The following is a 14577-nucleotide window of genomic DNA, read 5'->3' on the forward strand; positions in this document are numbered from 1 at the left end:
TTTGTTGTTGTTGTTAACTAGAGGCTCTAAGCAAAATTTGAGATGCTGACAATATAGAAGTGTTTCTAAATTATTTTAAGCTTGGTGGATGCTCTTTCTTTAAGCCCGAGTAAAAGAACGGTGTGAGGTTGTGATGGTGGTTGACAGGCATAAACATTATTTTGTCCCACGCTTCTCAGAAATTCTTTCCCCACTGCTGGGTTTAGAACCCTAATTTATGCAGAAATTAATGTGCATGATGACAGGCACAATAGGTTGCTTACCTAATAATAAGGTTCACTAACTATGTTTTGGCCAACAAAGAAGAGGTGGGTTTGTGTCTTGTGGAAACCCATAAGCTCGATTTCAGTAGTTTTTTGTAACCCCTTCTGTCTTCTATCTGATCAGAAAATAGTTCTGATTTGACAAATTGCAGCAAGAGAAATTTGAGGTCCCCATATGCTCAGGGATTTTTCAGATGTCCGCTAAGTAAGCAGAAAAACTGAAGGCTATGTTGGAAAAACACCAACAAACCCTCTTTTTCTGACATGGAATCAAATCATGATTTTTCTGTGAGCATTGGAGTACCCTGGAGCTTTTTGGTAACAAGCACAAAAATGGTATCTGGCAAAACACAGTACCTGCAGATTGTGATAATATGTGTGTGTTTTCCTGCCAGGTGCAAACCAGTGTGAGCTCTTTCCATTTCATGGTGGAAAACTTCCTTCTTTCTTTTGTGTATCTAATCTTTTGTACAATAGTAACTGCAATACAGTATTTTGCCTAGTCTTACATTTTAAAGAAAGTTACTGTCTCTTTTGACTCCAGTAGCAAACATGAAACCAGAGTTTAGAGTATCTCTAGTTTCTCTCTCTAAGCAACCTGAGTTGGGTTTTGTAGCAGCCATAAAGCTAAACTATGAGAAGTTGCAGAAAATTTTTGAAAGACATTTATTTTGTTCAACTCTCAGCAGGTGAAGTCCCAGTTCATTTGTGGCTGAGGACATGAAGTCTCTAAATCTCATTACTCACGTTTTATTGGTCTCCAATCCACTTGCTGGCACAATAAATAGCCCATCTGAGTCCAAATTGTCTTCTGCACAGAACCTGGTGCTGTAGACTTTTTCCCCAGTTTCAGGATGAATTTGCTGTGAAACTTACTGATGATACAGAATAGTGGCACAAAATTGCCTCTACCGAAAATGCTTGAAACCGCCTGCTGAAGGGGTGTGTGCCTTCATTTTGAGATGGGTAGCAGTCATAGACTTAGGAAGCTGTGGCACTGCTGCAGCCTTTTGTGTCACACAAAATCCTATCATCAAAGCTTGGGTTGATGCAGTTTAAACTGTACAAATAGATCGGTGCTTTGTTTCATCTTCTGAAATGATCAAGTTTTGCAGATCACTTTGCATTAAGAAATACTGCAGTGTTTGAGCAGTAGTTTTCACAGGTCAGACAACTTCAGGGATGAGGAAAAAAAATGGAGCATAAAAGTACTAGGTATAGTATAGGTTCTTGGAATATTTCTCCTCCAGCAAGATGAGGTGGCTCAGCCAGTGTGACAGTGAGCTATAATTACAGCTGTGAGAAAATAGCTGTGTGGTTTTTGTCTGTGGCAAAGGCTTTTAAAAATTTCTTTTAAGAAACAGGCAAGCAGTGCAGGCTTTGTTTCTACTTCAGTCTGCCTTCCTTTCAGGCAATTGTTTACTTCAAATAACAGCCTTGCTTGACACAGCCCCTTTCTAAGATGATAGTCCTTTAAGTAGTCAGAGTTACAGCCTGCAGCAGTCTCTGTCCTTAAGCACCAGTAATCTGTAAGTATGGGGATTAAAGGTAGCAGATACAGCTATGATGGATGCTGTGAGTGCTTTCAGGGAGGAACTGCAGTGGGCAGAAGCCCAAGGAAAAGGCCTTTTGCTTTTGCATAGGGGGATTTGTCCAAATGAAAGAGAATAAAACTCAGTCAACTGATTGGGACCAGCATGAAGATAGGATTCCTGTTCACTGGTTATTTGGGCAAAAGGTTAGAAAGCACTGGCTTTGGACATATGAATACGCAAAGCGGGGGTATAAAAAAATCTAGATGAGATAGGATTTCCCCAAAAGCAGGCAGTTATGAAATACATGGAAAGAAATAAAAATCCCAAATGCCTCAGTCAGTGAAAAAGTCTCCAGTATTGACTGTGTGTCATGCTTGTGGTCAAGCAAGATTGAACAGGTGGTATAGGCCACTGAGGATGAAAGATGCTGAGTAAGGGACAGTGTCAAGGAAAGAAATGGACAGTTTATGTGAGCAGTTCCTTCAATAAAGGAGAGATCTGAGTACATATCAGGCAAGATTTAAACAAAACCAGATTTAACACAGTCAAGAAACTTAAGAATCAGTTCACATACCTGATTTTATGACCTATGAACTCCACTTGGTTTTTGGACTTGGACAGTCAGCTGCCTGGAAGCCCTCAAGGTACAATATTTGCAATACCATATTTGTCATTCCTCATCAGGAAAAGTAGAACATCACTGCTGCAATGCTGAACATGATCGTTCAGATAGTCCTTACCCTAGTTTTGAGGACAAGCACCAAATGAGAAGTAAACTAAACATGACAGTAAGGCATGATTTTGCAGGCATGATCTCAGCTCCTACTCCACAGTAGCCAAGTGATAGTTCTCCGGATTCTATCCAATTCTTGTTTTTTCAACATAATTGTGGTTTGCTTGTGTTTTTCCTTTCTTAGAAGAAGAAAATTTCTACTGAGAAAAGCAACATTAGAGACTGGAGGGGTCAAAGGAGAGGCATTTTAGGAGAGCAGTCTGAAAGGCAAATACTTTGACTATGGCCTCAGGGGAGCCTCTGCAAAGGATGATTTCCAAGACTGAGGAGAAGACAGAGTGTGTTGAAAACATAAGCCAACCTGATAAATAAAATAGCTTCAAATTCCTACACCGTTTAGCATATGGAGAAAATTGCAAAAAATGGGCGTGGGGGAGGGGCACATGCCCTGCAAGTTGTTTACAGCCCAGGAAGCCAAAATAAAAATTGAATTAGAAGATGGCCCTGGAAAAAAGTAGAGAATAAACCATAATTTGATGATATACACATACAGGCCTGCATTTTCTTCATATTCACTTTTAGGACTTTGAGCAACGTATCTCCTTGCTCATGCAAAGACTCATTATGGCATCATCAGGTCCTGATCTTGCTCATTACTTTGAGTTTGCCAGTGAGATGTGTACTCTGGACTTGTGACAGAATAGACAAACATTGTCACAAACCTTTAAGGAGGACAGATACTTATCCCTTTTCAGGCTTGTGTGCTTTTCAGACTAGATGCAGTTCTTACCTGATTGTTTTCCTTTGTCTTACAGTGATCTTTTCTACATGACTGGGATCCAACAAATGGGCATTTCATACTGCCCTTTACAAAATATAGCTTAAGTTGCTCAGTTTTGTTCGTTTGTTTTTGTTTTTAATTCTTATATTCTTTTTTTTTTCCTTTTTTGCTTTTTTTTTTTCTCCTCTATTCTTTTATCTTCTGCATCTTAATACAAGCTGAAGCTTAAGCAGGGAAGGATGGGACATGTTATTATCTCCATAATGCATTTTAACTTTTCAGCAGAAACTATTTCAAGGAGTGGTTTCAAATTTACACTAAGTGGCTGTACCAACACATCTCACCCTCAGAAGCGTGTCTTCAGTGATGCCACCAGCTCCTAGCTCAGGTAAGATCAGACGTTTTGTGATTGAAAGTCTACTGAGTGTGTTAAGCAGGATGACAATGACTTAATGACAAAGTGAAACAAGGGCAACTACTCTTTTATTCCTTCCAGTGCTTCTCTGTGGTAAGTAGGTGAAGAAGCCTGCTCCCTTCCTGTTATTTAAAGGTCTTTTCTTTCCAGTTCTTTAAAGGCTTTAAAAGAAATGAGAAACAGCACAGGAAGAGGTTTGGTTAATGATGTGTTTAGGTTTGCTTGATTTGAAGATTAACCCAATTACATGTGAGAGGGGCTGGGTAACTCAATAGAAGATCCTAGGTGTTAAGGGAAGGGAAATAGGAATGTCTGGATGTATGTACTCTAGTGTCTGTTGTGTCAGTTCCTGAAGTGTGCTACTGTGAAGTGATTCTGAAATGACTTAAACATTAACTAGTTAAGGGAGTGTGGAAAAAATCAATTTTCCCACAGCCAGCTTTCAATGATGTTACAATAGCTGGTGTTCAAATGGAAGGGGTAAGGCATGCTCTTGTCTTTTTGCCATGGTGCTGGGTTAGAACACATGGGACAGGGACAGAATCCAGAAAGACAATGTTCTGGGAAGAAAATAACTACCCAAAATCAGGTGAGTCACCCTGAGTTGCAATTGCTCTTTTTGCTACTGTCCAAGCAGAGAGAACAACCCCAGGGAGCAGCATCATGATAAGTGCATAGTGTAGGCAGGCTTAAAGCAGCCATCTGCTAGGTTTAGGAAACTGTACAACATCCTTAACTGCATGAAAAAACAGGAATTGGCAAAATTTTCTTCAGCATTTTTGTTCAGTCTTTGGCCTAGTTTTGCTGTAACTCTGCTGGCTTTGCTTTTATTTCATTTGCTTTTTATGAAGAGTTTGAGTGTTTGATCTGGACATTTCCCCCTTTTTAAAAGTACCTTCTTTTATGTGATTTATTAAATCTTCCTTGGCAAGCTTATCTTTAGCCATAGTGTGCTGGTGTGTTTTGTCGGTGAGCAGAGAGCAGAATGCAGGAAAAACAAACAAGCAAAACGTGTTGTTTGTAAAATGGACTTTGGTAGAAGTGATGGCTTTGCAGACTTAACATTTGATCCTCTACTCATGGCTAGTCAGTTTGCATTAATTTGACATAATTCTACAAGCACACTTAAAAATACCTTCCTCAGAAAGACATGAAGGGAACTGTAAACTTCCATTTTTCAGAATGTGGCTATCTATGCATGCTGGCTGTTTGTTAGATCTTGCTATGTGCTCAGCACCATAAGGTCCAAGATGCTGTAGTGTCCCCCAGGCTCTCAGCACCCTCTGGCTTGGGGTCTCCAGCAGTATGGCAAGGAGAAAGGTCCAACTGCTGCACTGTATGCTTCACCCAGGAGAACATGTGCTGGGAACACATTGAAGGAGATGCCCAAGGGTCACAAATGCTCTTGGATGTCAAATAAATGTAGATGCAGCAAACTGAAAGAGAGATGAAATGCTGGCAGAAGGACTTAAACTCCAAAGTGAGAGCCCCAGGATGTTTCCTTGGACTCTTTGAAGTATTAGATGATTTAAATGAAGTTTGTGGAGAAGGATATGGTGAAAGCTTTGGCTGGGTCATAGCATTTGTTCCATATTGTGGGGGCTCCTACAAGAAAAATTAGATGCAGTATATGCTGGTCGGTAAGATTCCACTCTGCATGAGAAGTAATGAGATTGATTTGACTTTGGAAAAAGAGAAAAAAATTGGTAAGAAAACACATGGTGAAGATTCTGATTTGAGTATTTTAGTAGGAAAGCACTAAAATACACACTAGAAAAGTTACAATAAATGCTACCTATGGGTTCTTTGACAAAAATGCCTTTTTAAAGTCTTTTTACAGATTTTTCTGGAGAAGTGCCCCTGTGCTCTTTCCTCTTCCACAGCTGAGAAGAGAGGTTATTGACCAATGTGATAAGGAAATACATTTGTTTTCCAGTACTTTTCTGGAAAGTAAGCTTAACTTCTTACAGTGAGGAATGTGCTGTATGCTTTTAGTGATCTTTCTGTTTGTTGTAGTCGACCAAAAATATGGTGAAGACTCAAAAATGATATTATCCAAGCTATTTCTCTTGTGTGTGGTAGAGGATGGGACATGTGCTACCACTGAGGCACATTTGAGGGTTTTTGGTGACCACCCTGTTTACAGTGATGGTACCAGGCACAGTGGAAAAGACAACAGTCTACTCTTGGAAAGGGAGAAATGGGACTGGAAGAGGGAAAGAGGGGGATGCTTACCTTTGCTAGATATGAAGCAAATGTAAATTGTTTACCTTCCTATCAGATTTTTTTATGGTCAAATGTACCAGATTTTGCATTAATTTAAAAACCACTATCTAATTAATTGCACTGAGACATCTTCCTGAAACCAAGTAAGTTTATGGCTGATAAATAATAACCCCCCCCTACAACACAAACATGGAATAGAGCACTAGCTGTATCTATGCATGTAACAAAATGCTGATGGGTCCTGTCTCAAACCTCCCTATCCCTGGGGAGGAGGAATCACAAGGACAGTATGAGAACTCTCTAGGCACCTTTTTCTCCCATGGGCTAAAATTCTGACTGTCTATTCCAGTGAAAATGACCCTTTAGTCCTCCTTTATGTCAGACCTAAGTTTTTCTATAGCTTTCTTAAACTTTTTCAAGTCCTTTCAGCTGTGTACTTAAATTAAAAAAAAAAAAAAAAAAAAAAAGGTCCACCAATTACTGAAATATTTATATTGCTTCTCCTTAAGAAAAAACAAGGAACACCTCAAATAAGGCCATAGATGCAGTTGACTTAAGGGGGAAATGCATCTAACCTTTCATATAGTAAAATAATAATGATAACCAAAATGCCTTGCAGCAGGGTAATATCAGTGCCTTGAAATCAGTAGGAAAATAGAGTCAATTTGACTGATATGCTGGCACGTGTTAACTGCATTTTATATGGAGCCTTTATTCTTCCATGAAACCCAGTTTTCCTGCAGAAACAATTTGCTTTTAGATTCAGCTGCAGACACAGAATGGAAGTAATTGCAATTAAGTTTGCTCTCCAACTACCTGAAGCTGCTTCTGAAATCAGGCCAATAGAATTGTGTACTTGACAGACTACATTCCTGTGTACCTTTCTGAGAAATTTCCCATTAATGGTTAAAAAAACCAAAAGAACAATTTAATAAAAGGAATGCTAGTTTTTGTATGTATTTTGCAATGAGGGCTGAGTTTTCAGTTCCAATAAAAAACAGGCAAACTTATTCAGTGGCACCGCTTTATCATTAAATTGAAAGTCAGACAACAGGTCTGTCATTTAAGATAAATATTGAGGATGACAAAACATTCAAAGTAACTATTATTAAATATATGTTTTGTTGATTTCTTTTCCCAGCTGCTTAGACTAAATTCTGGGTTCTAATGCTTGCATAAAAAAGGCTCATTAGTGGTCTTTCTTCTGGTAATGTAGACAGGAGAGAGGTAAGGAGTGTGAGATGCCACTTTTCATTCCAGTTGTGTTAAAGCTCTTTGCTGTCAGGGAAAGTCAAATTGTTTTGCTTTCCTTCTGTAGAAATTGTCAGTTGATAGGTGAAACTTCAGTAATAATTAGTGAAAGTAGGTGTGTAAATTCCATTGGGGGAATCAATCTTTAACAAATATATTTAAATTAATTCAATGTCCTTTTCTTTGAACAGTGGCAGGGTTCAAAAAAATTATTTTGGATTCCTTTAAGAGCATCTAGAAACGTACATTGCCTCTTTAAAAATAAATTACAGCACATCTCTGCTCCAGAAATCACAAAGAGAGAGAGAGTGATGTTTAAAATTAATTCAAAAAATTCTCCAACATGTCTCCAGCTGTCAAAAATGCATTGAAGATATGCCAAACACATTTCAAAACACTTTTTGTAATTTAAAGATATCTCAAGTAATTTTTACTCCCAAAGTAAATCTTTAATGGACTTCTACTTCTCCATAAAACAGTGGGATGTCTTTTTTTTTTTTTCCCTAAGTCCCTCCTTTCTGCCTGGGAAAAAAAAAAAAACCAACAACCCACAGAAACAGATATTTGATGAAATCTGCAGAGGTAGTTGGGTTTGACTTTTTCATTTTGTTTTTTTTCTTTTAAAAAGAGTAGGAAAAATGGTTCTGTAGTGAGAGTCCTCAGGTCATGTGTTGGAAATCTCGACAGAAGCTGTAGCTCTGCCATAGATTTTCCATGAAGCCCTGGGTAAGTTGTAAGTTCTCTGCTATGGGTATACTGTGATAAAATGATACCCCAAAATGAATATGGAAGATAGGGACTAAAAATGCTTAATATTTGCTTAGCTATTGGAACAGTGAGAGTCAGTAAAGTGCCTGGGTAGATTTGCTGGTATGACGCCATGTAAAATATTAATATTTCCATGGGAATACTGAATTCACATTCTGTCGTTCTAAATAAACAGTGGCAACACTAGCTGGGGATCACTTGGATGGCCTGATTTGTATAAACACCCATTTTGACAACTTCTTTGAACTGGAAAGGCCCAAAACTCCTACAGTATTAAACACTTGCAGGTAGCATTAATTGATATCTGTCAATAGAAGGGGGAATTTTTTGAGTCTATACTAGTGCAGAGCTTAGAAATCTCAGTTTGTGGCCTTGTTTTCTCTGGCTGAACAAAATATTAATAGAGCTGCCTGCTTTTCAGGGTTTTCATTTTCCAGTTCATACACAGAAACTTTAACTGTATATATTAAGCTCATGATGCTAGTCACTCTTGCTGACAGCTGGAGAGAGAGTTCAGGAGATATATTTGTTGACTGATGTATGTAAAGCTATTACTCTTTGTTGGAGAAACTTTGAAAAAATGCATGTCACTATTCTTTGCAAGATTGTAAGGTAAAATGCAATTATCAGCAAGTTGTTTCTATGGCACACCACAATCAACAGATAGCTGTAAGTTCCTTACAAATAATCTACTCCAAACCCTCTGAAAATCAGTAGAAAGACCTTTCTGATTCCAGTAGGTGCACAATTACTCAATAAAATGTAGAAAATGCCCACAGGTTATTATTGTTCAGTTCATAGAAAGAGCCAGCCAAAAAACTTACTGTTTTTCAAAACATAATGTGTGCACATGCTCTTCACTTCTTTTAAAAGCACTGGGGAATTCTGGTTCTTCAATAGACTGTTTGCTGGAGTCAAACACTGGCAAACAACCCTCTGGGCTCAGGAGCTTTTACTAACAGCCTTTTGTTCACACCTGCTAAGCCATTTAAATTTCATATGAAGAGCAGGTCTGAGATTTCTTTGCCAAGCTGTAAGGAAATCTTAAAGAACCCCAAACATATTTCCTGAAAACATAAAGGAAAGTTCACAGTACAAACACAGGGTATTAACATTTTCCAAGATTTTAAAGCCAGGAGACATCAGAATTCATTGAGGTGACTGCCTGCTTTGTGAAGGTGTTAGGATTTTCAACCCAAATATTTTCGTCCTAGCTTCAAAGACTTGGAGCAGAGCAAGGAACTATCTTTAGAAGGGCAGACTTAATCTTTATCTTCAGCTTCAGCTGATGGTGAAGTAGTATAAATTTCAGTGGGTAATCGTCCTTGCTTTTTAACACGGCCCCTGATTTTAAATTACAGCAGGATCTTGCTATGCCTTTGCCTGCAGGATTAAAAAGTCCTCTACCCAAAATGATTCATTGTAGGGGAAGTATGAGCATAGGCTACCCATGGAAGTAGGAATGTTAAAAATGCCTATCTTTATAAGGTCACTGTAATGTGCCATGCAATGAGTTCTTCTTATTTTCAGGTGAAGTCAAAAACAATTGTGGGTGCTGGAGGGTAATTAATATAGATGGTAAGGTACCAAAGCTAGGTTTCTTTGGAAGGAATGATTTCACTGGCTAATAGGTGATCATTTTGGCTTTACTGGGCAGTTGATCCCATCCAGCTACACATAGAAGAGCAGTAGTAAAAGCTTTTACACAAACATCTATCCATCATCTCATAATTCATGTTACAACAATTCACAGTATTGTTTCAATTTGGTCTTTAGCTGGTTCAGTCCCTGTCTCTTTGGGGCACACTCCAGGGGTAATATTTTATGGGTTGGTTTTTTTGCTCATGATGGGGACAGCTTGTTCAAGCTTCTGAGACCACCAGTTGCATCACAAGAGTCATCGAAAAAGCCTGGTTCTCAGCTGAGGGTCAAGTGCTTCTTGGGTGGGCTGTATGAAACTTGAGTGACCCTACCAGAACCAGTGCTGACTGGGAGAGAAAGATCTCAGCTGCTGAAGTCTCTGCAGCTTCTCTTCATGCTGAATTCACCTCTGGAGCAGTTTGAGTATAATACTGTCCACCTGACTTAGCTATTGAGTTATAAATGAAGAGTGACATTACAGCTGATCACCTATAGGAATAGATGACCTATCTCCCTTTCATTATCAGAATTAATCTTGATGGTGTCCTATAGTTCTAAATTTATTCAAAGGCTAAACATCCTAGGTGTCCACTTGTTCCCTTGGGAGGTTATTTCACAGCTCAGTGCATCTGTGTCAGGGAGGATTCTCTACAGCTTAGTCTGACTTTATTTTTAATGGCAGATGGAGTTTCCACCTTGCACCAGAAAAAATACATAAGGGTATTAACTTCCTGCAGTACCACCTGTTTGATTCAATACCATTCAGTGTAAACCTCACTCACAAGCTCTCCCAGGGCTTGGTTGTTCCCAGCTTCCCTAAAGCATTGCCTTCTTTGGAACTGCAGTTCTGCCAGCTCAAATATCAAATATGTTTCCCTTGTGTTTATAAGCTTAATAAATAGGGCATGTCTTCTTGTAGACACAATACCTGGTTTCATATTTGCAGGGTTACTTTAAAGGTTCCCCTGAACCAGCTCAATTGATGGCTGCCTTTATCTGGAGAATGATCTGAGCTTAAAAATTAGTCACATACCTTCACAGTCTCAAAACTGATATCATTTGGGAACCCCAAAACCAAACAAGTACAAATTACTATTCATCAGCATGGTAAAAAAATATTCTTGGAAACAGTTTTCAGAATTCTGTGTTTTGCCCATTTGTCCCTTCTTTTGAGTTAGCTAACCTCTACTTTTCAGGCATGTTCCCCTAAAGTGTTTTCCTGGCCATACAGCCTGCTCTCAGTACAGGATACGTGCATTATTCAGCATCTTGTCTTTATATTCAATATTGAAAATTGAATGAAACAAAAGGAATTTTTCCATGTCAAGGTCTTTCTGAGGATTTAATCTCCAAAAGGATAACCCCCGAAAATGGTCTCTTATTGCCAGCAGTCCATGATGATGGTGTGATAATCTTCCACTCAGGGATCAAGGATAGTTTAGAGACAGTATATCATTTTTCTCTGCACTTGGTATTGCACATCAAACTGGAAGAAGCTCCTGCAGAGTATTTGAGAGAACAGGTCAGTGCTTCTTATTAACCAGATTGGGTTCTAGAAGACATGGAGACTGCTCTGATAGCAAGTGAGCAATGGGCAGCATCTGGACTGCAGCTTCATGTCCTTCATTGCAGCTAAGACAATTTGCTTTGTAATGCAATGTGATAAAAAGCTGGTCTTTACATACACAGTAGAGCACAGAATAACCACCAGAGGTACCCTGACCAGGGCATTTCCAGGCATTTCCATTTCCACAGCCTGAACTGTCTTTTTGTTCAACTCCATGAGCATCAGGGGTGGTTAATTCCAGCAGCTAGAGCAGGACCATAGGGTCACAGGGAATGGGGAAGTGTCTGCATGTGCACGTGCTTATGCATGGCTGGCACTGTATTTCTCTGTGTAGGTGCTGTATCCATGTGTGTGCACGTCCATGCCTGTTGGGAAAACATGCTGCTGGTTGGCCCTGGAAGCACAGAGCTGCAGCTGCTTCTTCCATGCTCTTGGGCTGCTAGATTCAGCAACATAAAGTAGGTTTTGTGCTGATTTTTCTTGTTCAAAATCTGTGCCTTTTTGTACATATGTGTTGTTGGATCCAAGTGATTTTGAAAACAGTTATTAATTTTATGTGCATTTGCAGTTCATGTTAAATGGGTTTTTTTGTGGTGTTGTTCCTGGCAATCTTAACAAAGTGAAGAGCCAAATACTCGTGAGTACAGGAACCACAGAAATGGCTATAGGGGCTCTTTATCCATAAACTAAAACAATGAGGACAGGCAAAGCCCAGCTGCTGGTACTGACACAATACCTTTCAACCTTGGAAGCCAGTACATCAAGAAAATTGGCTTTGATTTGCTAGAGTTACACACATAATTTTTAACCATATAAAGATGTCCCACTGAAATAGCTGAAACCACTCACACATTTCAGTGCTCTGTGCCCTGTAAGAACCATCTTTTTCAATATGGGTCTTTTGATTACCCCTAAATGCATGTGGTTTCTCCAGCTCTCTCCCAGATCAATTATACTTGCTAAATTTCAAGTATGTGCCGCTGGAAGGGGTGGGTGAGTGATCTTTTCTGTCAAAATCCTTGACCAGTGGTTGGCTGTGCATGTTCTCTAGTTTGGCTGTTACTAATACCTGTCAATTCCAGACCCAAAATCCTGTTATTCATCTTGCCTGCAGCACTTGCAGTGTTAACAACTGGCACCAAAGAGCTTTGCACCTGCAGAGCCCCCAACTTACAGAAACTGTTTTGCACTCTCTGGAGCAATATTTGTTAAGACTGAGTTAACAAATTCTTCCAACCCCACAGTAGCCTGGCACCTTAGAGGCCTGGGTACCTACTATAAGTATTATGGGGTTTTATATGAGGTTTTTAATGTGAGCAATATTGTGAATTATTACATATAGACGAAAGCCAGTTACTGTGCTTTTTCAAAATGAAGAGTTGGGTATCTCGCTCACCCTTTTTTCTCAGCTTTATGCTTCCTACTTTCTCTGACACCTCAGGGAGACAAGAAAGTGGTGTGAGAGAACATGAATGCAGTCACTTCAGTTTTCCTGGTGATCTGAGTCTGCCACTTATTTGCTACGTGGTCTTACTCTTCAGAGGACTGTTCCTACAATAACAGCCCTTGCTTAGACTCAGTACAGCTGAATTGGGACCAATGCTGGGGGTTTGCCCTCAAAGCAGCCTGATTTTCACATTGCTGGGTGGTAGCCTCATTCCCAAACTCATTCCCAACTGCAGCATCTCAGAATCAAATCCTCACAAATCACTGGTAACGTCTTGGCCATTTTGCATAACAACATTGAGTTTTAATGTTCATTTACATTATGAAAAAAATTTTATTCTATTGCATGTCTTAAATCCAGATACAATATTTAAGACAGCAAAAAGCATCAGGGAAAAATAAGGGTTTTTTGGTTTTGTTTTTTTTTCCAAAAGCTCTTTGTGGTTTTTAAGAGAACAACCACCAAATTATTTCTCCATGCTCCAGGAAAAAGAAAAAACAACAAAAAAAAACCCCCTAAATCCTACCCAGACATGATGTTATTTCCCACTTTAAGAAGGAGGACTGACATTCAGTATCTTCTTTTCACACTGTCAATAACCACCACTGACAAGATGGAGTATTTTGGCAGCTCCCCTGCACCTTCTGAAGGCCAGTACCCACAGCACCACCTGCACCTCTCCCAGACTGGCACAGACACTCTGTGGGTATGGGCACCCCAGCTTGGAAGCAGAGCCACCAGCTCAGCATCACTCCACCTCACCCCACTCCAGCTGCAGCTGTGGGAGGAAGCAGCCACAGAGGAGAGGAAATGGCAGAACCTCCCCCCTGTGTGAAGCCACGTAGCTGGTGGGGTACAGCATGCACCAGGCTGCAAGTGTTGCTGCCTTGAAAGTCTTTACATGCCAAACCCACGTGCTGCCTTGCTGCAGACCATGGCATCCACCCTGGAGAAATTCATTCATTCTCTGGACCCAAGAACCCTTCCCAGAGTTCTCCAAATCCAGTCAGGCATCTATACCCAAGGTGAGCATCGGGTGCTGTCTGGAAGGGCTTTGCATGTCTATCTTTGACACCAGGTCCTCCCTGGGGCTGGGATGGGGTTAGAGGGGGGACGGGGGGGAGTGTGATGTGGCACTGTGAGAGGATGCTGGCAGAGTTTTCTCCAAGCAGTTTCCCACTGGTTGCAATTTTCCCTTTCAAGAATCAGTGTAACGATTGATGGCTTTGGAGATGTCTGTGGTATGGTATGCATCTGGTCTTCGGAGAGGCAAAAAAGAATGACCTGTAGTTAGTTCTCATTTGTATCCTGGAAAAGTACTGGAATGAGTCATGAATCTGTTTTGCACTCACATATTGCTGTCAATCCAGCAATTACAAATCACTTCACAGAGGTTATTTGATTAAACCTAGCTCTGCTCTTTTGTGTATGGCATGGAGAGTTGCTCTTTGTCTCCAAAATAAAGAACCAGGGAGTTTGGAAGGTGACCATGAGGAACCAGAAAGTTTTCCTCTCGTTCTGCCATGCATCTGGGGGCACTTGGGCTGGAGTAACAATACAAAGGGGTAGTTAGGAGCCAAAAGGAGTATCACAGGAGTAATATTTTGCTGTTTTCCTGCTGATGCTCTTTTTGTTATGTTTTTAGTGCTGGGCTCTGCTTGTGCACACAACACAGTGGAAGGATGGATGACTTGCACTGGAGGGAGTTCTGGACTTGGTCAAGGCATAAATTTTGTTTAATGACCATTAAAAACCCATGTCAAGCCCATGTGTGGGCCTAGAAAAAAGAAAGTTACCTCCCTGTCACTGCAAGGGAAAATGTCACTTGAAGAGGTCACACTAAATAAAATAGAGAGGGCTTTGGGAAATGAGCTGAAGCAAGCAAATACCTTCAGCTTCAGCATCTGCAGTGTCTGTCTTCATGTTAATCTAAAAGTCCCTCTGTTCCTC

At 40.1% G+C, this 14577-nt stretch overlaps 1 protein-coding gene across 1 annotated transcript in view; it reads left to right on the forward strand.

The window, feature by feature from the left end:
- The first annotated feature begins 13561 nt into the window (after positions 1-13561).
- The window catches only part of THEMIS (thymocyte selection associated), a 75637-nt gene continuing 74621 nt past the window's right edge, over positions 13562-14577 (forward strand). The window contains exon 1 of the mRNA XM_030448126.1: positions 13562-13652. Within this exon, the coding sequence (XP_030303986.1) occupies positions 13562-13652 (91 nt within the window). The remainder of the gene's footprint in view (positions 13653-14577) is intronic.

This window comes from Calypte anna, chromosome 3 (assembly GCF_003957555.1).
Source record: "Calypte anna isolate BGI_N300 chromosome 3, bCalAnn1_v1.p, whole genome shotgun sequence".
Lineage (NCBI taxonomy): Eukaryota > Metazoa > Chordata > Aves > Apodiformes > Trochilidae > Calypte > Calypte anna.